Genomic DNA, 25,593 nt, shown 5'->3' with positions numbered 1-25,593 from the left:
GAATGCAAGCATCACTGGCTGGGATAAGATTTTTTTTTATTCATTCCTAGTTTTGCTATCAAAAAGGTGGTGATGAGCTGCTTTTTTTTTTGAATCACTGAAAGAACAGTAATTATATTTCCAAATCTAGATGGTGAGTGGCTTGATGGGAAAATTGTACATCAGATTCCTATGTATCTACTGCCCTTGTCTTTCTAGATGTTAATGGTCATGGAGGGAGTAAATACATTACATGTAATCGTGGAATATTTACAGCACAGAAAAAGGCCATTTGTACCCATCTTGTCTGTGTTGGGTCTCTGCAGGAGCAATTCAGCTAGGCTTACCATGTTCCCAATGATAAATGTGTTTCACGTTACTGTTCTTGAAAGAAAGCAAATGCCAATCTTCTCAATCTAATGGCAATATGGGTGGGTATATCCACACAAAATGAACTGTAGTGGTCCAAAAAGGCAACTAACCACCTCCATCTTAAGGACAACTAAAGATGGGCAAAATTCTGGCTCAGTCAATGAACTCATCCCATGAATGAATTTTTAAAATCTGCAAAATATACATCTAGCACAAACAGTATTCCACATTATAGAAAGTAATTGTATCATTTGGAATTTTTTAAATTTAAAAAACGTCCTCACCTGGACTTGGATATAAAACACCTATACAACCTATGCACCTAACTGCAGTGTGTAAAGCCAGCTTACATGTTAAATTGCAGGAAGCATCTGAGCCGGTGTGTTTAACAATGGAAAGTGAGACAAATTTTTAAAATTTTCTTTGCTTAGAACACAATTGTTTCATTCTAAAAGCACATATTTACTCTAACCTTTGTAAACCCAGAGTCTGTTCTTGCCTGGCTGTAAAGTTTATTTCTACAGCTAAAGAAGTGGCACCTATCATTTAATCTATCATAAGAAATACCAATACTAAAGTTATCAGTAGATTCACTTAATTTCCTCCAAGTAACAATTTCACCAGTTTCTACTTTAACTTTCAATATTTAAGTATATTGGACTTTGACTGTTTTAAGAATGTCCCCTTGAAGTAGACAGTTGCACTGAAACAATTTTCATTAATCACAAAATATCTGGCATATTAGACAACTGTTTATTTTATCCAACATTACAAGTAAACGAGACAGCTGAAGCTATAAACTGTGACTGCAACTTGAGGTTGGGAAAATATGACTCAAACTTTCAACATGGTATATAGCCTTTCAGAAATACCAAAATTTGTCCAAATTCTATCATTCAATAATTATAATGAAATGAATATTAAATTACTTATTCTAATATTCATGCTAGAACCCTGTTCCCACACTTTCCATATAAGAAAACCACAATAAAAATGAAATTACTACATTTTCTCAATGTACTTATTTAAAAATAATTGTCACAAGGGAAATTAAAATGTCAAATTATGTCAACATAAAATTTCATATTTGAAGATGGGGCATAATTATACTTCATAAAATCAATAAAATACAAGTGGCCTGAATCAGCTGCTTAATGTCTGGTGATAAATCACTGCCAAAACAGGACCCACATTCATTTTTTAAATTTGAGTAAACCAATAAAGCATGTAATTTACTAAAAGATCTGACGTTGTTGTGAAGTCTAATGAGATTTGATTTTGTTTAATAGAAACAAGATTCAGAATCTTAGCACAAGGAACTTACTTTGTAAGAAACAAGCTGGGAAAGTCTCTCACCAGTTGGGTTTTAAAATTCTAAAAATGAAATTAATAGGTGTACAGTACCATCTTACATATAAATAATCAGTACTAAATTATTTCATTTACATTTTAGTTGTGTACCTATAACAGATCAGTGAAATAAATCTTAGGGCCAAAACCTTAATGAGTAATTGAATACAATAAAATTACTTTTATTAATCCAGTTCTCATTGTATTCGCCTCCTGTAGTTGATTACTGGATTATTAGGGGTATGTATCATAGTTGTGTAATTTATTGTTGGAAAGTATCCATCAACAAGATCAAATTCATACAATCGAATTAAAGTGGACCAGATAGTCTTGATCTGTACAAATGCAAAGTTTTCTCCAATACAACGATGGCGCCCTAGACAGAGAAAAGAAAGAAAGTTACAAGTGTGATAAATAAAACTATTAAGACAATAGCTGAACTTCCTCAGTGATTTATGATGCTTTGGATTACTTATGGATTTAAAAACAAACCAAAAACTATAAGATCTAGGGTAACCCATGAAACCATTATTAACATGCTTTACCTGATGATTTAAAAAAGAGCAAATAAGGTAATGTACTGAATTAGAAGAAAATATTGCACAAGTCAAATGAGTGGATTGGGTGATCAGCATCTGAAACTAAAAGTGTAGTAAACATTAGTAATTCACTTGGTCTGACTATGACATTACATTAGCCGAATGGCATGCCAAGGTGCAGTCATTTCTTTTCTCGTTCTCCCTCATTCTCAAATTGTGCTTCTAATATTATCCCCAGGATCCAGCTTATTCCTTCTGCCTATTTACGCTGCTCCTCATTCTTGCCTCGACAGCAGCAAACAATTTAGTGAGTCAGGAACTGATGTTATTTTTTAAAAAATCAAAATTGGGCTGGAGTTTATTTCTGAACAATGACATATGTTGCAAAATTGTAAAGGAATTTACTTAAGAAAGCAGATTTTTCATTTAAGGTGTTACAAATTAGCACCTAAACAATAAGAGGGAAAAGTCAGACTGAAGTTGACAATGCACTTTCATAAAGGGAAAAAAATCTGGTGATACGTCAGTTAGGAGGAAAGTTGATCTATAAAAAAATGTTTAATAGTTTCCTGATCCTTTGTTAATTTTGATCCAGTAGCAGGTGGCTCAGTGATGTGCACTGTTGCCTCAGTGCAAGGGAATCAGGTTTGCTTCTGTGTGGAGTCTACACACTCTCGCATAGGTTTCTGCTGGGTGTTCTGGTTTCCCTCCAAAGATGTGCCGGTTAGGCAGATTAGCTATTAGTGAGTTACAGGGAAAGGCTGAGGTCTGGGTTTGGGTGGGATGCTCTTCGGAGGGTCAATGCAAACTTGATGGGCCTCCTTCCAGATTGTAGGGACTCCATGACTGCTCTGCCATTATCATCTGAAAAGTTCATTCTAGGATTAAGAGTTTCCTGTATGGAATAAATTGATAGGATGGGCCAACATAAACTAAAATATTACAGTATGTTAGTTCATTAGCTATCTACTCCAGTTATTCTGCCCAGAGATTTAAATCTCTGTATGATAACCATCGCTTTTGTTTTCTTAGGGTGGCATGGTGGCTCAGTGTTCGCACTGCTGCCTCACAGCACCAGGGACCTGGGTTCAATCCCAGCCTCAGGTGACTGTCTGTGTGGAGTTTGCACATTCTCTGAGTGTCTGCGTGGGTTTCCTCCAGGTACTCTGGTTTCCTCCCACAACCCAAAGCTGTACAGCTGAATTGGCCATGCTAAATTGCTCATAGTGTTAGGTGCATTAGTTTGGGGTAAATATAGGGGAATGGGTCTGGATGGGTTACTCTTCAGAGGGTTAGTGTCGACTGGTTGGGACAAAGAGCCTGTTTCCATACTGTAGGGAATCTAATCTTCTCAAGTTTCACAAAACACTCGAGACCAATAAAGCCTACCTGCACCAAAAGGTACAAATGCAAACTTCTGCAGGGCTGCTGGGTTATCTTGAAGAAAGCGATCTGGGTTGAAATCAAGCCTGTTAGTCCAAGTATCCTGAAGTCTATGGTTGATAGTAGGAGACACACACACTTGGTGACCAGGAGGAATAGTGTAACCAGCTACAGTCTGTGAAGTAATTAAAGCTCAGGATTACAAATATTTCTCAGCTCATTCATATAATTGCTAATTAGAAGTAAAGAGTGGTAGAATATTGAATGAAAATGTTCATAATTAATTAATAATCTTGCTAAGTATTTCAATAGCACAAAAAGAATGGCTTTTTGTCACAAATTAAGGTCTTATTGATCCTTAATTGACTAAGTGTAAGCAAAAAAATTGTCTATCCAAATTAAACTCAGAATTAGTAAGGAGAAAGATGGCAAGAGGAGAACAGTTAATAGATTTAGATCAAATTAAGGCAAAAGATACTGTGAAGCAGCAACAAATATGTCCAAACACAAATGTCAAGTGATATATTGTTGATCTTTCCCACCCTTTGAACACTGAAGCCAATTGCAAAGTGTCATTGCCACCCTAGTGACTCAGTATAGAACCTGGGGCCATTTTAGTTATCAACACAGAACAATGGATTATCCAGCAAACACTCTAATTATTCAATCCTGATTGATTGATCCAAAGGGCGCAATGGTTGAGAATAATTGTTGGTTACACCTGTTCACAGAGTTATCACTTGACATTAATATGTATCTAACTTGTTCTTTGATGCAAACAAATAACTGCCAGTAAATCTACTGAAAAGCTTTGTGGTTGTTAGCAAATATTTGACTTTTTTTCTGAACAGAATCACAAGTTGAAAAACACACAATCAGAAGTACAGTAGCTCTCAGCTCCACAAAATCCATGATGACATTTCTAAACAAAAATCAATACCAATTGTACCGGTACTGTTCCTTCAGGCTCTTTACATACTTGTGGTGTTCTTGCCATTCTCATCATTGTCATTATTGGAGGACGGAGCCTCAGCGTTTCTTTTAAACAGCGATCCAACAAGTTCATGTCCTTCAGCTACAAATAAAACAAAAAGCACAATGTTGACTGTGCAGCAGTAAATCTAATCCAGGCCAGACCTTGACCATTATTAATTTTACCAGTTTCTTTTACAATTATATGAAAGAACATAAAGTTAAAAGTAGGAGAAGCTAATTTGGCTTTGTGCCTGCTCCATCACTCGATGAGATCATGGTTAATTTGATTGTGGCCTCAATTCCACTTTCCTACCAGCCCCAAGTAATCCTAGACTCTTAATCAAGTCTATTTAACAAAACATGCATGAAATATATTCAAGGGTCCCAGCTTCCCTGGGAAGAGAATTCCACAGACTAACTCTATAAAGTAAAAAAAACTCTATACACTATCTTCTAAACTCTGCCACAAGGGAAAACATTTCCACAGCATCAAACCTGCCAAGTGTCCCAAGATCTTAGAAGTTTCAGTAAGATTACTTTGCATTCTTCCAAACTCCAATGGGTATAGGTTCAATTTACTTAACCTTTCCTCTTAACAGATTCCCTTCATCTTAAAGAAAGAAAAAGTGTGGTTTGCAACACTTATAGAGGACTAATGGATCACTCCCAAGTTGCAAATGCTTGCTCAGGTTCCTGCTACAATAATTACAATCTATTCAAGGCACTGATTCAATTAAATAATTTAAAGGACAAATCAAAACAAAGAAAATTACTGGGTTCTATATTGAATTTCTCTTATCAAATCCACAAGTCTAAAATGGCTCAGAAGGAAAGGACACCGATTACTTTAATATCCTTACCTCCAGACAGAGTTCTGGGTTCAATTCCCACCTACTCCAGAGAGGTTTAATAATATCTCTGAACAAGTTTCAGAATTCAGTAGTTATGCCAGTATTAAAACAGAAATAGAAATATTAACAGCAGCGCTTTAAGGTTAAAGAGATTTGCTGGTTTAATTTGGGATAGATTAATAAAAGGAATGTGGCTATGTTTTGTACAGTATAAATCTACAAATGATTATGGAATAATCTTAAATTGTCCAAAGCATATGAGCAGAAAGCAGGAACAGGGTACTGAGTTAGATGCTCAGCTATGAACATTTTGAATAGTGAAACAGGTTCAGAGGATTTACTCCAGCTCTTATTTTCAATATTCTGTGTTTCTATGTTCCACTCTTCACTTTTGAGCAGGAAAACAAATTAATAAAATATGAAAGTAACAAAGGGCAAGTTTTGAGGACACAAGTAATATGAGCATTCTTTCCTTTTAAAAATGGGTAGAAAATCAGATGTTGTGGATCCACCTATGTATGAAGTTCATTTCCCCAGACAAAACTACAATAATCCAAGAGAGATCTGTTGTGTTAAAATGCAAGCATAAATGCACAGAGTAAGTTGTACAATGTGTATTTAACCTTTCATCTGCTAAACAGTCATTGCTTACAAATCTTTCTGCATTTCACAGATCAGATCAGGCATGTACCTGATCATAGTGTAGTGGTGGCAAATCCTCTCCACACACAGTTTTTTGCTCTGCATAGCAACGTTCCTGAAGCTCTTTGTCTTTAGCCAAGAAAAATCCCATCCAGGCACTAGTGGTGGAGGAAGTATGTTGCCCTGCCAACAACAGGCCAATAAGCAAGCCTGCAATTTCATCATCAGTTAGAGGGGTACCATCCCTGGAAAACATACAACAAAGTAAATTGCAGTGATTCAGTAAGAAACAAATGAAATATATAACATTAACCTTAGCTGGTAGGAGCAGACTAGGAGGCTGCTCTTAAACAAAAGTCCCTCAGAACGTACTCAACATAATTAGGTTGTAGTGGGTGCAAGGTTGCTGCTTTCCACATAGTTACAGATAACAGAAGAGTCTATTCACAACATCATGCCTGCTGTTTATAAGAGCTAATTAATAACTTCTGTGGGAGCGGCAGAGTCAAAATCATTGGTGACCTTTAAGTAGCAATTGGATAGGTACTTGGATAGGTGCTTAAGCTAGGACAAATGTTCAGCACAACATCGTGGGCCGAAGGGCCTGTTTTGTGCTGTATTGTTCTATGTTCTAATACAAAAACAGGAATTGCTGGAGAAACTCAGTAGTTCTGACAACATTTGTAGGGAGAAAGCAGAGTTAATATTTCCAGTCAGATGACTCTTAATCAGGACTGTTCTAATGAACAGTCACCAGACTCAAAGCATTAACAATGCTTTCTCCCCACTGATGCAATCAGACCTGCTGAGTTTCTTGAGCAATTTCTGTTTTTGCTTCAGATCTCCAACATATACAGTCATTTAACCAACTGCTTTTCTAGACCGATGCAAATTCTTTCTTCACGACATATCCAATTATCTGTTGAAAGATTATTATCCTTATAGACTATTGCGCACACAGTATAAAAACAGATGCACTTTTTTTTAAAACAGAGGAGAACCAAAGTGATTGATAAACACAGCAATACTGATTTGGAAAGCACCACCTTTTTAAAAATTCAAACTTTGTTATTCCAACTACAAGAACAATTTATTCACCCTTCCATACTTGGCCATAACACTCACTTGTAGGTGGCCTCCAATAAGGTCTGCAATATGTCATTCTCCTTCTCACTTGAACCTCTGCGTTTCTGGATTACCTTAAAGAAGATATTCTTGATTTCTCGGTGCGCTCTGTCCCTCCGCCTATCCAGAAAGACAGGAATGTTTTGATGATTTAAAAATTAAAAAATGTATATAAAACTTTTACAAAGCTTAATAAGATGACAAAAGTACACATGTGCCAGCTAGAAAACATTAATCGAAAACATGATGCAAAATCAATTTGCATAAATCCAACTAATCAAGAATATCTCAAGCTGCATTCAGCCAAATGTTCTAGCTCTACCTGCCATTTTAGAACTTGGTATTTCCTCTTCCTCCTTTGGTACAAATTTCATAAAGGTATTTTCTGCTTACCAGGGTCTAGCTCCTCAGGCTGGCAGCAACACCCCACCTCCCCCCCCCACCTTTCCCCCGCCCCGCCCAAAAAAATAAGATGGTATATAAGCATTATGTACTAGCCTAACAGATTATATTCTGAAGTGTAACTTTTGTTCTTTTAGAACAGTGTAATCATTTGATAAGAAATGCTACAGAAGATTCACAAGGAAGCATACATAATAAACTTAAGACACACACAATATTAGTTTTAAACATGGGAATTCTCCTTTAACATTTTCTAAACAATTATTGTTTGGTTAAGGGGTCAGGCTTTGCCACTTTGCCTCCTATTCATTACCTAAAACTGGGAAGAGGTAACCAACCAGGAAGAAGCCAGGCAGCATGGGTAAATCCACCATCGAGGTCAGCATAGAGCTGTGCAATCTGTTCATTCAGCAGATTTCGTATCTCTTTCCCATGTAAGCAACTGCTAGCTGTTAAAATGATCAGCTCTGACAAAGCCTCAAACAAATCTAAAAAATAAAATGACAGAGCAAATAAGAGAGTCATTAAATAAGAAATGTGTTTTGAGTTCGAACATTTTATGCTAGGAAATAATATACTGGTATTAATACAAGCACATATGGATCTTTTGGACGTAACATTTCCCATAATGAAAGCTAATCAAAATCCTTACTTGGAGGTAACGCATGGAGGTATTTGGAATCCTAAAAACCTGAAATTTTAATCATTACAATCAACAGTTTGCCAGCTCTCACCATGAAAATGTCAAGTGTGCTAAATTCAACACTTTAAAAAGCAATATCCATCTCCACATCTCATCCCATGCTTGCAGATTCATACCCCTTTGGCTTTGAACAAATCCTCATTTAAGGTGTACCCCTGGTCCTGAGGACCACGACTTTAAATGAAACATTGATTTCTATGGGATCTTATGTAAAAGTTGAGTTTGGACATTTCTTGCCCAGAGAAACCAAACTTGGCATTGTATCACTGGACTACCAATCCTGATTGCATTCATCCAGATTAGTACATTGGGGACAGGTGTTCAAATCTCATCACAGGAATTGGTGGAATTTAAATTCATTTATTAAGATGCAAAATTTAAAGTTTGTCTCAGTATTGCTGCCGTGAAATTATCAATTTTCATAAAACTCGTCTGGTTCTCTAATATCCTCGAGGGAATGTGTCATCCTCACATAGTCTGGCCTACATATGACACCAGACTCACAAAGACTCTGAAATGACCAGTGATAGGGCTGACTAAGCTACTCAGTTCAAGGACAATTAGAGATGAATAATAGTCTTGATAATGACATGAAAGAATATCATGAGTACTGAGCATTGCTCACTGATATAACTTGCAAACAAAATAAATTAATAAATATAAAAGGGAATACAGAGCTACTTTTGGAAATGCTGCACATTTTAGACGCTGACATTCATTAGCAAAATAATCTTTAGAATAAACATAAAACTAAAAAAAAATGCAATAAAAATTTAAATAATATTAAATTGCAGTCGCTATTGTTTTTGGTATTGCAGGTAGCCAGTGAAGTCCCAGGACTGTTTGTACAGTACTGACCAATGTCTGGAACTAGATGGAGATCAGGAATTCATTGCAAGTGCAGAATGTAATGGAATTAAAACAGCAGCTAAAGTAGCATTGGCAATGGATATGAGTAAGAGGAAGGTGGAAAGAGGCTCCTTAGACAGTACCTTCTAAACCCAAAACTGCTACCATCAAGACAAGGACAGCAGTTACATGGAACATCATCACTCACAAGGTCCCCTCAAAGCCACTCATCATCCGAACATGGAAATATATTATCGTTCTTTCAGTGCTATTGGGTCAAAATCCTGGAGTTCATTCCCTAACACATGTCGGGAATCTAATCTAATCTAATCATTGTGAGTCTCCCGACACCATATAGGTTGTAGCAAATCAAAGCAGCAGCTCACCAACATCTTATCAAGGGCAATAAATGCTGGCCCAGCCAGTGACACCCACATACCATGAATTCATTTTTAAAAAGGAGCTAGGAGGAGATATACTGACGGTAAGGCAAGTCGCAAGTAGAACAGGAGATACAAGGGAAATGCCGAGTACTAGCAATGGACAAGGGACGGTAAAAGTAAGACCAGAGGATGAAAACAGGGACTGGGTCACAAGAGGGATTTCAAGACTGGAAAAGTCAACTTTTAACAGGTATAGTGACCTACTTTATTAATGGCAGTAAAGTAAAACAATATTAAATTAGTGAACTTTAAGGAGACAATTCCCGTATACAATAATTTTCTCTCGTGGTGAGGGATTTCTACTAATCTTACAATGTTTCAAATACACCAGCTATATTGGTATAGGAACAGACACTCTGTTAAGTAGTAACCATTTTGTTCCTGTGAATTTGTAAACAAATTACATGATGATATCCAACCAAACAATTCAATAGTTAATCAGAATGTTTATGTTTGCTTTTTGTGGCTGCTAGTCTGTCAAGCTTCAAAACAGTTCAAGTTGCTAGGCTGGCAGGAAATCATTGTGGAGGAAGTTATGGCAAAACAAAATTCAGAGTGTGCCTTTCTGTGCAAAACATAAAAAGATAGGATGGTCAGATTTTCTGGATGAGTTTTTAAAAGTCTCTTTCAAGATTTAATTAATGTCAGAGCTTGTTGCTTATGTTAACCATTCATGACTACAGCCGAAAAAAGTGCACCCATTTGTCAGCAACAAGCATTAAGCACTGTGTTCTAAGCTGGTAGATATTCCATGGTATTACATATGTAAAATTGGTTGGTATGTTATTGTAAAAGGATCACGCTCAATACATAATGCATACTATTCTGCTGCTGAAGTGAATCAATGTCACTTAAATGGCAAAATGTGTGTTTAGTCTTCATTGAATATGAGGTGAGGTCCAAGTTGAACTGCTCTTGAATTGAGATTGATAAGTTCACTCAAGAGGTGAGCAATATTTAGGTTCAGAAGTCAAATAAAACCTTGTCTCTTTGTTTTCTCAGGTGTGATACTCAATTTTAAATAGTCAGGAAAGAGCATGGAACATATTTACAGGTATTTTAAGTCAACCTGTTCAAACAGATTATGACACCTCTGAGGCAAATGGGACATGAACATGGAACCAGCTGGCCTAGAAGGAGGAGCATTGCCAACTGTGCCAGAAAACCGAAAAACACTGAAGATCATTCACATGTTTTACTGGCTTTTTGTCCTTTGTTAATAGCTCATCCAAGTGTACAATCATAAGGCATAAATTAGGATTCAAGGTTTGTGCGAAGATTTGTAGCTCGGGTGCTCGTTGTTGTGGTTCTGTTCACCGAGCTGGAAGTTTTTGTTGCAAACGTTTCGTCCCCTGGCTAGGCGACATCATCAGTGCTCTGGAGCCTCCTGCGAAGTGCTTCTTTGATGTTTCTTCCGGTATTTATAGTGGTCTGTCCTTGCCGCTTCCGGGTGTCAGTTTCAGCTGTCCGCTGTAGTGGTTGGTATATTGGGTCCAGGTCGATGTGTTTGTTGATGGAGTTTGTGGATGAATGCCATACCTCTAGGAATTCCCTGGCTGTTCTCTGTCTGGCTTGCCCTATGATAGTAGTGTTTTCCCAGTCGAATTCATGTTGCTTGTTGTCTGCGTGTGTGGCTACTGGGGATAGCTGGTCGTGTCGTTTCGTGGCTAGTTGATGTTCATGTATGCGGATTGTTAGCTGTCTTCCTGTTTGTCCTATATAGTGTTTTGTGCAGTCCTTGCATGGTATTTTGTAAACTACATTAGTTTTGCTCATGTTGGGTATCGGGACAAACAGGAAGACAGCTAACAATCCGCATACATGAACATCAACTAGCCACTAAATGACACGACCAGCTATCCCCAGTAGCCACACACGCAGACAACAAGCAACATGAATTCGACTGGGAAAACACTACTATCATAGGACAAGCCAGACAGAGAACAGCCAGGGAATTCCTAGAGGCATGACATTCATCCACAAACTCCATCAACAAACACATCGACCTGGACCCAATATACCAACCACTACAGCGGACAGCTGAAACTGACACCCGGAAGCGGCAAGGACAGACCACTATAAATACCGGAAGAAACATCAAAGAAGCGCTTCGCAGGAGGCTCCAGAGCACTGATGATGTCGCCTAGCCAGGGGACGAAACGTTTGCAACAAAAACTTCCAGCTCGGCGAACAGAACCACAACAACATAAATTAGGATACCAGAATCTGGCATGCTAGGAGGAAACTTCTGAAGTAGCCACAGCCAAGAACAATTTAGCTTTGCATCAAAATTCATATTGCTTGGTTTAAATAGGCATTAGCCAACTTGGGAGTAGACACGGTCTTGTTCCAAGGTTAGGGGAGTCTAAAACTAGAATGTATGGGTTTAAGACGAGAAGGGAAAAATTTTAAATGGACCTGAAAGGTAACTTTATCACACAGAGGATGGTACATGTGTGGAATGAGGTGATAGATGAAGTGGTAGAGGTGGGTACAATTACAACATCTATAAGACATTTGGATATGTACATGGATAGGAAAGGTTTAGAAGGATGTGGGACAAACACAGGCAAATAGAACTAGTTTAGTTTAGGATAAGATCGACATGGAAGAGTTGGACTGAAGGGTCTGGTGCCATGCTGTATGACTCTATGAATATGCCAAATGAGTAAGTTCATTAAATGAAGTACAGACCTAGCAATAAAATGGGATCTTCAAGTTTGCTATGCTCAGTATTATATTTGCTCAGTGACCTGTGAAATTACGCATGGGTTTCTTTCAGTATCAGACGAGTTATGTGCTGATAATTGCATAGATTTTATAACATACACATGGCCTTCAAATTTTAATCAAAATTGCAAAATAACTTCACTGGTCAAAATTAACAATTTGGCACTTTGTGCACAATTATGAGGATGAAATATCTGAATACTTACTTTTAACTCCACTATCACCCCAGCGTTTAAAATACTCATGGGTTTCCCCTTCAATCAGAGAGATGTACTGTTTAAATTGAGCAATGTTCAGACCAGTTTTGAGCATCTTCTTTTGTTCCAAGAATATCTTGTAAGACAAGAAAGTAACAACAATAAACTGATGAAGAATTATCAGAGCAATTTTCATTTACGAAAAGAAGTCAATGCTATAAAGAAATTATCCTCTAACTTGGAACAGCTTCTTCTTAAACAACTGTGAGGGGAATGTTTTTTGCCTCAAAGTTTAAACATTTCCTATTTTGGATACATTGCTGGCCATTCCCATGTGAAGGTAATGGCAGAGTAATACTTCATTTACTCTGTCCTCAGGTGCCTCTGCTCTTAAACCATCCTGGTACAACAGAATGCCATCCGAGCTACAGCACATCCCACATGAGCAAACTGTTAGCCTCACTGAGATTGCCCTGTGCAGTAAAGAATTCTGTAGAAGAATTTCCTCCTCAACTCTGTCTTAAATGTGCAACCCCTTACTTTGAGATTATACTCGGGTTCTCGGTTCACCCAGAAGGGGAACAACCTTTCCACATCTATCCTGACAAGCCCTCTAAGAATCTTGTTTTTCCCTTCAATGTGGTCTCCTCTGAGCCTTCTAAATTTCAATGAGTATGGGTCCATGCTACTCAACCTCTCCTCATAAGATAATCCCTTTATGCTCAGGATCAATTAAATGAACCTTCTCTGCTGAATTAGCCAAGCTTGCCAAAACCTTCTTATTCCCATCTTCTCTTTCTTATGTTTAATGATACCAAAGGCACATTGCAATCGTTACCTGGTGTGAAATATTGTGACAATCCTAAGTAACAAAATTCAGGAAAGATATAAAAAAACTTTAGAAATGACAAAGATTAGTGTTTATCAGAATATTGCAATAGATCAGGGACTTCAGACATGAACAACGTTTGGAAAAATTAGGACCCTGTTCCTTGGAACAGATGAATGTAAGAGATAACTTAATAATGGTTTTCAAGATTTTTACAGAGTAGATGGAGGAAAAAGTACAGTATTGTTATAAGTAATATAGGAGACCAATATCTGAGGCCATGGGTTCAAATTCATTTTAGGATTTAGAGGGAGACAAGATGAAATGATTTCACTCAAAAGCAGGATTCTAAATCAGCAAGACTTGAAAAGGTGGTGGGAGCTTTTACATGATTTTAAAAGGAAATGAATAACTACTTCAGGATGAGGAACTTATAGAGTTATGGACAAAAAGGCATGTCGGACAAAACATGACAGCTCTCTTGAAAAGTTAGCATAGAATAAAAGGCTGTCACACTGTGAAATTCCCATAATTTCATTTAGTTTTGGCTAGCAAGCACTGAAGTAACTGAAGAGGAGGAAAAACTTGGCTCTCAAATCAGACATCGGGATCAAGACACAAACAACATTAATTGTATCAAAATCACAATGCCTATTTCCACAATGTATTACATCCCGTTGAAGATTTAATAATGTTTTCAAATAAAATGAAAATGGAAGCAGACAGGCTGATGGATTAGTTAGGCTTTCAGCTTCCACCACGTTTTATCAGAAGCGTCTTAAATAGCAACATGGATGCGTCAACTGGGGATGACAAAGTCAGAAGTCACATGTCACACCGGCGAAGGGACAAAGGTGCAGTGTTCCGAAAGCCTGTGATTTTATATAAACCTGGTGGACTATGACCTGGTGTCATGTGACTTCCATCTTCAATGATCACGGTTAGCAAAATTAATAACTACAAAAGTGATATCTTTTGCAAGTTAATCATTTCTACCATTTTCCTGATGAAAGTCGAAACATTAGCAATGTCATTCGAAATAAATTGACAGAGCTGAGAATCATTGGAGATAAATTCTGGCTATTACTGAAATATCAAGTCAGCTGAGAAACATCATCAAATAAAGTATGACATTAATGTTTTGATGCTGACACAAAGGATGACAACATATATCTGACAGAGATGATGTTACATACAAGTTCTGCAAAACTGCAACTCAGGGAATTAACTTGTAATGGAAGGTAGGCATGCATGAACCAAAAGATTTGGGAGTATTTCCTATATGCAGTGGCTGTTTCTGAGTATGTTTAGCAGCATCAAGCACATTTGAATGATCAGTTATTAGAATCCTAATGTCATGGCCAGAAGGAATGAAAAGAAATCTCAAAGAAAACTATTTACATTTTTATTTCTGTGTTTAACTTGATTCTTTAAAAAACAAACAACCTTGCTTGACTCAAAATAGCTGATGCTATGATCATATATCCAGAAGTTTCTGAACCCCATTTTATGGATGTTCCAAACCAAACTGACATGAATGGCTTGAAGATGAGTCATCTCCTCCAGGCATATTTTGGTAAAGAGAAACCTCAAAACCCATTATTTAAAATGGCTGCTCATGCTTTTACAAATACCTTTTCACCTAGTTTCTGGATAAGACAAAGCTATGCTGTTAGCTTAATGACCTTCTAATTAGACTACCAAGGTGGGCTTTTGGCAGCTGAACTACCCATCTTTAGAACATGACTGAAATAAGCTTTGTGAATTGCTGAAGTATACATCTCTGGGATGGGGACTGTTGTGGCACAATGGTAGTGTCCTTACCTCTGAGCTAGAAGGCTTGGGTTCAAGTCCCATCAGTTTAAAAAGTTATAGCGTCTCTGAACAAGGTGTATAAAAATCTCTACATCCCTGCGATTGCAAGTCAGTTGCTGTTTGCTATTTGGTACAGCAAAACTCCAGGCAGTAGGGTTGTTTGTGGGACCTGGTCATTGTCCCATTGTCAGCAACTAATGTCACCCATTCGCAGCTATTCATTCTCCCAGGTTGACTTTTATCTTTGAGTCTAGATTAGAGTGGTACTGGAAAAGCACAGGCAGCATCCGAGGACCTTCCTTTGTCTGCCCAATTGTTTTCTTCTCCCCTGGGCTCCATCTCCACCAATTGTTAACTCCTTCTTTCTACCCCAATCCCTTCCTTAGCTTATATAATATTTCCTAGCTACAATCAATTTTGAAGGGTCACTGGACCCAAAACATTAACTTTACTTTCTGTTCAATGACGCTGTCAGACTTGCTGTTTTCTATCCTGCAATTTCTATTTATTCTAGCATCTTGTTTATGTGACTATAAATATGAGTGAAGTCTAGGATCATTTACTAGCTCTTTTGTAACAAGAATTAATTGTTCTGCAGGAAACTGGGGAAAAAGAAGTTTCAGTTTGGTGCAATTCATAGATTCATACAGCGCAGAAAAGGCCCTTTGCCCCATCAAGTCTGCACCGAGCAAGTGTCCTATATGCCTTCTTAACTATCCTATTCATGTGCTCTGCTGACTTCAGGGAAATGTGAATAATCATCTCTTGTTCCTCTAAGCTACCCAGTGTCCTGTCATTCATTAAATGCTTCCTCATCCTGTTTCTTTTTCCACAGTACATCGCTTCACACTCATCAGAGTAAAATACCATCTCCACTGGTCTGCCCATCTGACCAACCCATCGATATCTTCCTTTAACCTACAGCTATCTTCAATTCACACTCATAATTTAACTACCTCTTTAATGAGGCTGGTTTCATATTCAACAATTACTGAAATCATGCGGAAAGTGATGCTCATGGACTACCGCAACTAAACTGGCAACAAGCTATATTTCAAAAGCAAAACAAGACTATACAAAACAAATGAATAAATTAATTACAAGGTGGGCTTGAGATTCTAGCATGTTACTTGCATCATATTTGCTTTACAACATTCGAACATACGCACAGGGTTTGGGATATCATAAGCAACTCCTTTGCCAAACACTGGTGTTGTCAGCCTGGAGTAAACATCCTCAGCATTCAAGTCTTCGTTTTTACTGTTGAAAAGCAAAGCTGCCGAGTCACTCCCCAGCAAATAGGTAAATGTCTTTCCAACCATTGTAAAACTAAACACTGGACCATACTGTTCAAAAAACAAAAAGAATAATATGGATTAAGAAATGCTATAAAAATAAACAACCAAATTAATTCACATTACTCTATCTTCAAAAAATACATTCGCGTAATTGCAGTTTAATAATTGCCTGCATTCACGCCAATAAATATAAACCTGGTTTTCCAACTCTGTTGGTTCACATTCATCTTATTTTAAAACAGCAACTTCTAAAAGTTCTGAAGATGCAATTTACAGCTGCATCTAATGTCTACAACACAACACATTGATGTGTTAAATTTTCAAATAGGGTGCAACTTGACGATGTTACAATCTGCTTGACAACTGCCAGCATTAGCCGTTACCCAGGTGAACTATGAATTGCTGACAGCATTCCATGGGATCAGTATCAAATTAACTGGATGAAACCAGGCACGACAGATGGATTTTATGTGGAACTAAATTACAATGTTGGTTAGTGGGATTAGACTACACAAAACCAACAGGATTACCTAAACATGTACTATCCATTTGTACAGAAATAATTAATAAATTCAGAGTGTATGGAATACTTGTCAAAAACAACTTATATTGGCTTGAGCACAACCTTGAAAGGTAATAATTAAGAATGGCAGCACCAGGGTGTCTCATTACAAGTCAATCTAATCTTGTGTAATATTTCAGAATTAATTCCACGTTTTTAACTTTATACATAACTTCAGAAATATCTACAGGAATAACTTACAAAGAATAAAAGTATCTGGAAGTTGCTGCCATGTATGGATATCAATGACAGAAAAAAATACAAGAAGCACAGGCTGGAATCAGACCATTAGTTGTAGTTTATGTAAACTGATGGAATGAGTCATCAACAGTACTGTCAGTGGGAAATTTCTCACCAATAACATGCACAGCAATGCTTAGCCAAGTACTCAGTTCCAAATTACATTACAGCCTCACTTCAAACATGAACAAAAGAGCTGATTTTCAGAAACAAGCTGAGACTGACTGCCCTTGACATTAAGGCAGCATTTGAAGGAGTACATCTCAAAAATTTGAAGGGCAGTGAAGCCAGTTGTCCCAGGCTAAACGTTGCAACCAAACTCAAGTGCTTTTCTCCATTAAGGATATTGCCATCAAGCAAAAAAGGTTTCCTTTCTCACAACTTAGTAATCCGATACAGGAGTTGCAATGCCAGTTTGATGCCAGGTATGTCGGTTGCATGGCCCAGTTACTGGCAGATGACATCAAACTACACATCCCATTGATCATTAGTGGTGGGCAATGTGCCAATCATTGTACTCTGCAGAAGATGGTTGACAATGTCCAACAATACATGTGATTCAACTGTTGGACATTTATTTAATAAAACTGACTGTGCTAAGAATTACAACAGAAACCAGTTTAAGAGTATTAATTGTGCTCCCAATGTGATGGAATTGCACATGCTAGAAGTTACACATTTTAAAACACAGAACCCTGTTTGGCATAGGCAAAGACAATTCATAGATTCATTGAAGCTTTCTCATTGGGATAAAAGGAGTCATGGAATCTGCCAATCTCTGCTACATTCCCACAGCAACACTCTGACCAATCAGAGCCTGGTTTGAGAGATAGGGTTAGCCATCAACTGTTCTTACTGCTTGACCAAGATAAGGTCCAACCTATCAACACTTTATTGTTGTGTGATAAAAATTATCATTCTTATTCTCCCCCAACTCAGTTTCTTGCATCCTAGTCCTGTTGAGTAAAAGACAAAGCTTCAATTTGGCCTCTGTAGAAATGTATTAGAAAAGCAGCCTTAAAGAATATGACAGCTAAACTTCAAATGATGTAAACAATTAGTATAAATCCTATTCAGTAGAAAGGCAAATATGTGAAGTAGACACAGTTATATATTAACTAAACACAAAGATGGATAACAGGAACATTACAAAAATAAATTTAGGAATAACAGTTTTGCGAATGCTTTCAGTCCACTGAAAGTTCACAGCAGAGGAACTTCAACCTTGAAATCAGAATTAATAATGTAAATATAAATACTAGATTATCATCTGGTCTTACAATGTAAACAAGTTTGTTGTGCTATTGGAAATTTGCATTTCTCATTAAAAGTTTTAATAGTTTTAAAGGAGTACATAATTCAAAGTGCAAATAATATTTAGCACAAAGAGTTTGATAGGTAGAGACCTTTCTTCCACATTCCATCTCCCCACCTAGACCCATAGTGCAATCTTCATTTCAAAATCCAATATTCTATGGAAGGATTTAAACCATTTGCAGAAAACTTTATTTTAGCCAGCACCTTATAAACCAGCACAATTTATATATCTAAAATACCAGAAGTTTACTGTATTATTGTGACGTCAGAGTAGTCAATTGAGGGTATAAGAAGGCTCTTTGCCTGTAAGTTTTATTTAAGGCAAATGTGCATTATTATTTCAGTGATTTATGTTGTAAGTAAAGTATAATATTGATGTGTATATCCGATGTATTGCTTAGTATGTGTTTTCACATTGATTAACCGTGGGCGGCACAGTGGCACAGTGGTTAGCACTGCTGCCTCACAGTGAGACCCAGGTTCAATTCCTGCCTCAGGCGACTGACTGTGTGGAGTTTGCAGATTCTTCCCGTGTCTGCGTGGGTTTCCTCCGGGTGCTCTGGTTTCCTGCCACAGTCCAAAAATGTGCAGGTTAGGTGAATTGGCCATGCTAAATTGTCCGTAGTGTTAGATGCAGGGGTAATAGTAAGGGAATGGGTCTGGGTGAGTGCACGTCAGTGGGTCGGTGTGGATTTGCTGGGCAGAAGGGCCTGTTTCCACACTGTAAGAAATCTAATCTAATATTTGGTGAACCGGCACACTCCTGGTCCCATAGGTGCTAGTTAATAAAAATTTTGCTCTACTTTAGTAATAACAGAAACCATGCATTGGGAGAAACTGGAACCGTATGCACAATTAACATTATTATGCCCAGTTCTCAGGGATGGAGGGAAGAAGTAAGGAATACAAATATATCATGGATCATGGCATTTAAGTCAACTTCCCTCTTTTTGCAAAGAAATGCTAAACTCATATTAGGAGTCTACTCCAACCTTTCTGCTCAGAAATGCACGTTTATTCATATTACATATAAGCACATGGGGTCAAGTAGGCAACACATGAATTAAACATGGGTTTTAAGAGTTTTAAGACATGCTCACGCTCTACAGACCATACATGGGAACAGAATTACAACACCTGGCAAAAAGAATGAAGTGTGAAGCTGACTTTGGTAAATTGCTCATTAATTGTACTGCAGAAAGAAAAAGAAAAGAAAAAGAAAATGTGCTGTTCTTTCACATTTCAAAATGGTGACTACCACACTAACAGTGCATCAAGTTTATTTTATGTATCCATTTCAACTCCTATTTTTGGTACATTTAGAAGCTTCAAAGCTAAGCTTGTGTGTTACAACGTAGGGAAATTAGCACTAACCTTACAGTATGCATTTTCTAAGAATTCAATTGGACTTCTTCCAAAGGCAATTGCATGTCCAAGGAATGGAATACTGGAATAAATATAAGGTGGGTATTTCTGAAAAAAAAAAGCAAAATCTTATAATAACAGTTATAAAATAGTAATCAAAAACAATGGATTGATACCACATGAAATAGTTCATTTGTGCCATCAGTCCCAAGTTAATATCTATCTACCATCTAAACACATAATTCTGATCACATTTACCCATTCTGTTCCTATACCTAGTGACCCAATTGCACCTTCAACATTAGCAGTTTCAGCCTCAACTAATAACATGTGGGTGAATTCCACAATCTCACAAATCAAGACAAATAGTACTTACCACGCATAAAATAATTGTATTTAATTTTCTAATAAATGCCCTTCAACAACTGAAAATAATCTCCCAATAAATAGGACAATGATCATAAGATAAGTTCATTTAATATTATATCACCCTATAATCTGCATGCTTTGAATGAATACTTTGCAATTTTCAAGTCTTCTCATTTGTATTGTTCATAATAAGGACTATCCTACTTGTACTTTTTGGAAAGCCTCACATCTCCTTGCAATCATGTGGAGATTAACACTGCATAGCACTCTAATTATCATTTTAATAGCCTTATCAACTTCAAGTCTTGCCTTTAATGATATGTCCATCTGACACATTTTATATCCTCCTGCCCACTAGGCTAACAATGTATTTTTAATCCAAAAAATTAACCATACTGTCTGTTAGGAATTACCTTGCAACTCCCTCTGTGACCAACATCTTCCATTGTTGTGCTGAAAAGCAAGAATGCACTAATGGTAATTAGTCTCGTTGGATTTGTCCTACTTTTTGTGGAAGAGACATCACTGAATAGCTTCCCACTTTCTCAGTTGGACCCAGTGCTGCAGCTATTCTGGGACAGTTTGGATAGAAGCATTCTTCTTCTGGAGCAGCCAGAATTTTGGATTTTATCAGAACTTGTAGCCTTTAATATTTCCAGTGTGATCAGTTGTTTGTTGGCATCACATGGTGTGAATCAAATTTACTAAGGTCTGGCATCTGTGACAGTGGAGACCATAAAACGGACTTGAGAAAGATCATCCAATTAAGGCCTTCTGGTTGAAAATGGTTGTGAATGCTTTTCCTTGTTGTTTGCATTCATGGGCTGGGTTTAAGTGTCATTGAGGATCGTGATGCATTTGGAGGTTCCCTGTCTTCCTCCTTTTGGTCCTTTACCTGCTCACAACTATTGTGGTAGAACAGCAAAGTTTTAATCCGAACTGTCATTTACAGGATCACTTGGCTGTGTACAACATCTGCTCCTGCTATTGAGCACACATGTTGTCCTTCATCAAAACTTCACTAGGTTCCAATCTAATTCTCAGATAGGTCTGGTGTTGCTCCTCCACACACATTATTGAAGAAGATTCGGGCACTCAGTTTCATAGTTACAATAGTAGCATAGAGATGTGCCAGGCCAGGGGCTTATATGTTGTGGTGGAATACACTTTTGTTGTTTTTGTTTTTGATACCTAGTTTTAAGTTCCAGTTAAAGTTTCATAACATCACTCATGTTACTAGCAATCACTTCAGGAAATATCTTACCTTCTCATGAGCAAAGACCAAATGTAAATCTTCCCCATTTTAATCAATGACACCCAGGAGTGGTGTTCTTAGATTTTCTAGAGCAGCAAATCTTCTCAGTAATATTTTAATGTGTTGTCTATTATAATTGTTCATTTATTTTAGAAGTTTCATTTTGATGTATCAGCTGCATGAAGTTCTCCGTACATTAATTTTGCCCCTCTTCGTTTCAAGTGGGCTTACAACAAAACAACAAATATTTTTATTAAAGGCAAACTACAAAGCAGGAATCGTGGAACCCTACACTGACTTTGGCAATGGGCATCAACAGAGTTTCGGCGAACAGTCCACCCTGAAGGAAACCATTACATCATAGCTGGCTATTAGTGGACTAATTCAAACATAACAACAGATGCATTCAAAACAAACCTATTATTTCACAATTAAACATTTTGAATTTTGATTCTAATTTTGATCGCATTAGAAAAAAGGAACGAATCGCTATAATTCTGATCGAACACTAGCTCACACACGAAATAACTTGGGTAAAAAAAAGATGTGACATGAAGTACACTTGTCAGCATTTCTTTCATGCCCATTAATTGTTCCGAATGGATATTTTCAAAATGTAAAAGCAAGAATAAAAAGGACATTTTAAAAAATCGTACATACCACACCCTTCTGATTTTCGGTCTGTTTTAAAGTCATTTTAGAGAAATACGCCACACTCAAGATAAAAGCTGAAGTGACCAGCACGGTAGATGTCAAACTGCCCTCCGCCACTCTCTCCACGGCATTTTCTATCAGAGAGGTGCCAGCCTCCAGCAGTGGCAGCATCTTCCTCCTCTTTCTCCCCGTCTGCACTAGCGAACTTCGGCAGATTAGGAAGCTGTGACAGCAGGGAAGATCTGGTGGAAATGGAGCAGAACTGCGGTAGAGGAACAATGATCTTCTCAGCGAATCCGCGGGTCGCTGGCCTCTGACTGAGGCAGTAACCCCTCTCAGACAGAGGGACAGGAAGCCTCACACTGAGGCAGTGAGATAATGTCCTCTCGGAGAGGCAGCAGAATATACCATGTCCCTCTCGCTGAGGTAACGGGACAATATCCCTCTTACTGAAGCAGTGGGATAAAGTATATCCTCACAGAATATGGAATACGCGATGTTCCTTTCACTGATCAGTGGGCTATGTCCCTCACGGAGGAAGTGGGATTCGGTATATTCCTCTCTCAGAGGCATGGGATACAGTATAACCCTCAGAGGTAGAGATACAGTATGTCCTTCTCATTGAGGAAGTGAGCTACACTATGCCCCCTCCCCCTCAACAGCAGTGGGATACAATATGTCCCTCCAGTGAGATAGTATTTCTTTCTCACTGAAGCAATGAGCTACGCTATGTCTCCTCAGCAGCAGTGGCATACAGTATTTCCCTTTCTGAGCCAGTGGGATACAATCTGCCGTTCTCACTGACACAGTGAATGGTGCTTTTCGCGCGACCAATCCCCCTACTGTGGCTACAGACTGGCTACACTCAACTCTGCAGCTCTCATTGGCTAATCGTCGCTCTACCCATATCTGACTATATGATGTCACAATACGAGGCCCACCCTCAGTGGATAGTCCCGCCCCCACCCCATACCCCGCGATTCTCTACTTGCCCTTGTACACACGCGTACTGCCCCAATACAGGCCTACGTTTATCAACATTTTTCTTCCGCAAATAAAACGTCCCAGGTATCAGGAGAAAGGCAGCTTACACATTTAATGGCATAAACTACATAGAAGCTGGAAATCTACAAATTACTGACAGTTTACAGCATCATCTGGTTTATTGTGAATTACGCTTTCACAGATTATGGGCATGTCTGAACTGAGCAGCTTGCAGGTTTCAGCGGGCAGTTAAGACCAACCACATTGATGTGGAGGCCAGTATGGGTAACGATAGGCAGAATTCCTTCCCTGAAGATTTTGACAATTGAGGGCAGCTGTTACTGTCATCATTACTGACACGAGTTATATTTCAGATTTAAAGGTGTTCAACAAAATGTCATAAGAGTGTTGAAGGTAGTATATTGGCATAGACAGAATTATTGGTAAGCAGTGATTGGGAATGTTTTTTTAAGATTGCCCAACTTGGCAATATGGTTCCACAGAGTTCAGTGCTGGGATCACAACTCGGAGGAACGAACCAAATGTACTGTAACCAAATTTACAGATACAAAAAAAATCAGTGCAAATGCAAATTATAAGGAGCATTCAAACAGTTTACAGAGTCAGGCGAAAGTGAAGACTGCAGATTCTGGAAACCAGAGTTTAGATTAGAGTGGTGCTGGAAAAGCACAGCAGGTCAGGCAGCATCCGAGGAGCTGGAAAATCAACGTTTCGGGCAAAAGCCCTTCATCAGGAAATGGTTTGCAGAGAGATCCTAATAGTCTAAGTGGGTAAAAAGTTGGCAAATGGAGTATAATGTGGGATAATAAGAAATTGTTCATTTTGGATAGAAGAACAGAATTATTTAAATGTAGTAAAAACTGCAATACAAAGGAATTTGGAGGTACCATTGTAAGAAACACAGAAAGCCAGCACAGAGGTGCAGGTGGTGATCAGGAAGGTTGGCCCTTATTTCAAGGGGCGTGGAGTATAACAGTAGGGAAGTCATTCTGCAACTGTTCAAGATTCTGGTAAAACCACATCTGGAGAAGCAATTTTGGTCCCTTTATGGAATGATATTATTTTCTTAAAGACAATTCAGAGAAGGTTCACTAAGATGATTCCCAGGATTGTTTTACAAGCAAAGGCTAAACTGGTTGGGAGAAATTGAGATCTGCAGGTGCTGGAGATGCAGAGTCGAGATTGTGTTGCTGGAAAAGCACAGCAGGTCAGGCCCTTCCTGATGAATGGCTCTGGCTCAAAACATCGATTCTCCTGCTCCTTGGATGCTGCCTGACCTGCTGTGCTTTTCCTGCAACACACTCTCTAAACTGTTGAGGAGTCTACGCACTGGAGTTTAGAAGCATGAGAGGTGATCTTGTTGGAACTTACAGGATTAGGTGGAAACAGGCCCTTTGGCCCAACAGGTCCACACCAACCCTCCGAAAAGTAACCCACCTAGACCCACTTCCTTCTGACTAATGCACCTAACACCATGGGCAATTTAGCATGGCCAATTCATCTGGCCCCCACATCATTGGAATCTGGGAGGAAACCGGAGCACCCGGAGGAAACCCACACAGACGCAAGGAGAATGTGCAAACTCCAAACAGACAGTTGCCCAAGGCTAGAATTGAACCTGGGACTCTAGCACTGTGAGGCAGCAGTGCTAACCACTAAGCCACCGTGCCACCCCAAGGTTCTCGACAGGGTAAATGCTGAGAGGATTTTTGCCTCATAGGAGAATCTAAGATGAGAGGGCATTGTCTCAGAATAAAGAGATATCAATTAAGACAGAGGAGGAGAAACTTCTTCTTTCAGGTCATTGAGAATTTTTGTAATTATTTGTCACAGAGAGTTGAGAAGGAACAGTCCTTGTGTATATTTAACATTGAGATAGATAGATTCTTGATCAGTAGAGAAATCAAGGATCAGATCAATAATGATCCTATTGAATGTAGAGCAAGCTAAGGGGCTGAACGGCATACTCCTGTTTCTATTTCTAATGGTTGTATTAATTGAACTCAGATTTCAGGCACTGAGCTCTAGATAGCTGAAGGCACAGCCACCCATGGTGGTGTAAAGGGAACAGAGCAGTTTTGTGATGTTTATAGGAAAGCTCAATGAATACCAAGTGTACAAAATTCAGGGAGGTGACTAACATTAAGGTAGGAAATAGTAAGTTTTTAGATGAGCTCAGAGTAAGACAAAATTTAAATCATGATTACAGTACATGTATGTTAATGCACAGCTTATAACAAATAGGAATGGTGGCAGAAGGGCAGGAGTGAATCATTAACTATTCCTGGGTACAAGTCTACATCATAAGCCATAGGAGTAGTAGGTCATTCAGCTGATCGAGTCT

The 25,593-nt window shown here is 38.3% G+C and overlaps 1 protein-coding gene across 1 annotated transcript; it reads right to left on the bottom strand.

Moving 5' to 3' along the window:
* Positions 1-1,023: 1,023 nt before the first annotated feature.
* On the bottom strand, positions 1,024-23,070 carry LOC132816096 (lanosterol 14-alpha demethylase). Its single transcript, XM_060825537.1, has 10 exons — positions 22,251-23,070; positions 19,976-20,074; positions 16,354-16,530; positions 12,550-12,676; positions 7,932-8,106; positions 7,217-7,336; positions 6,141-6,336; positions 4,603-4,698; positions 3,630-3,798; positions 1,024-2,077 (listed from the first exon to the last, which is right to left on the bottom strand). Exons 1-10 carry the CDS (start codon positions 22,413-22,415, stop codon positions 1,899-1,901), a joined length of 1,503 nt encoding a protein of 500 aa, XP_060681520.1. The 5' UTR covers positions 22,416-23,070; the 3' UTR covers positions 1,024-1,898.
* Positions 23,071-25,593: the final 2,523 nt, after the last annotated feature.

The sequence above is a fragment of the Hemiscyllium ocellatum genome, chromosome 5, assembly GCF_020745735.1.
Source record: "Hemiscyllium ocellatum isolate sHemOce1 chromosome 5, sHemOce1.pat.X.cur, whole genome shotgun sequence".
Taxonomy (NCBI): Eukaryota; Metazoa; Chordata; class Chondrichthyes; order Orectolobiformes; family Hemiscylliidae; genus Hemiscyllium; species Hemiscyllium ocellatum.
The sequence above is the reverse complement of the archived record's forward strand: the minus strand, read 5'-3'. Positions and strand labels throughout refer to the sequence as shown.

Bases quoted from the DNA above. Each gene is read 5' to 3' on its own strand.
- LOC132816096 (XM_060825537.1), bottom strand. From the start codon at position 22,415: ATGCTGCCACTGCTGGAGGCTGGCACCTCTCTGATAGAAAATGCCGTG. The intron at 20,075-22,250 runs GTATGTACGATT...TTTTTTTTTCAG, and splicing joins CCGAAAATCAGAAGGGTGTG to AAATACCCACCTTATATTTA. The intron at 3,799-4,602 runs GTATGTAAAGAG...ATTACTTCACAG, and splicing joins GAATGGCAAGAACACCACAA to ACTGTAGCTGGTTACACTAT.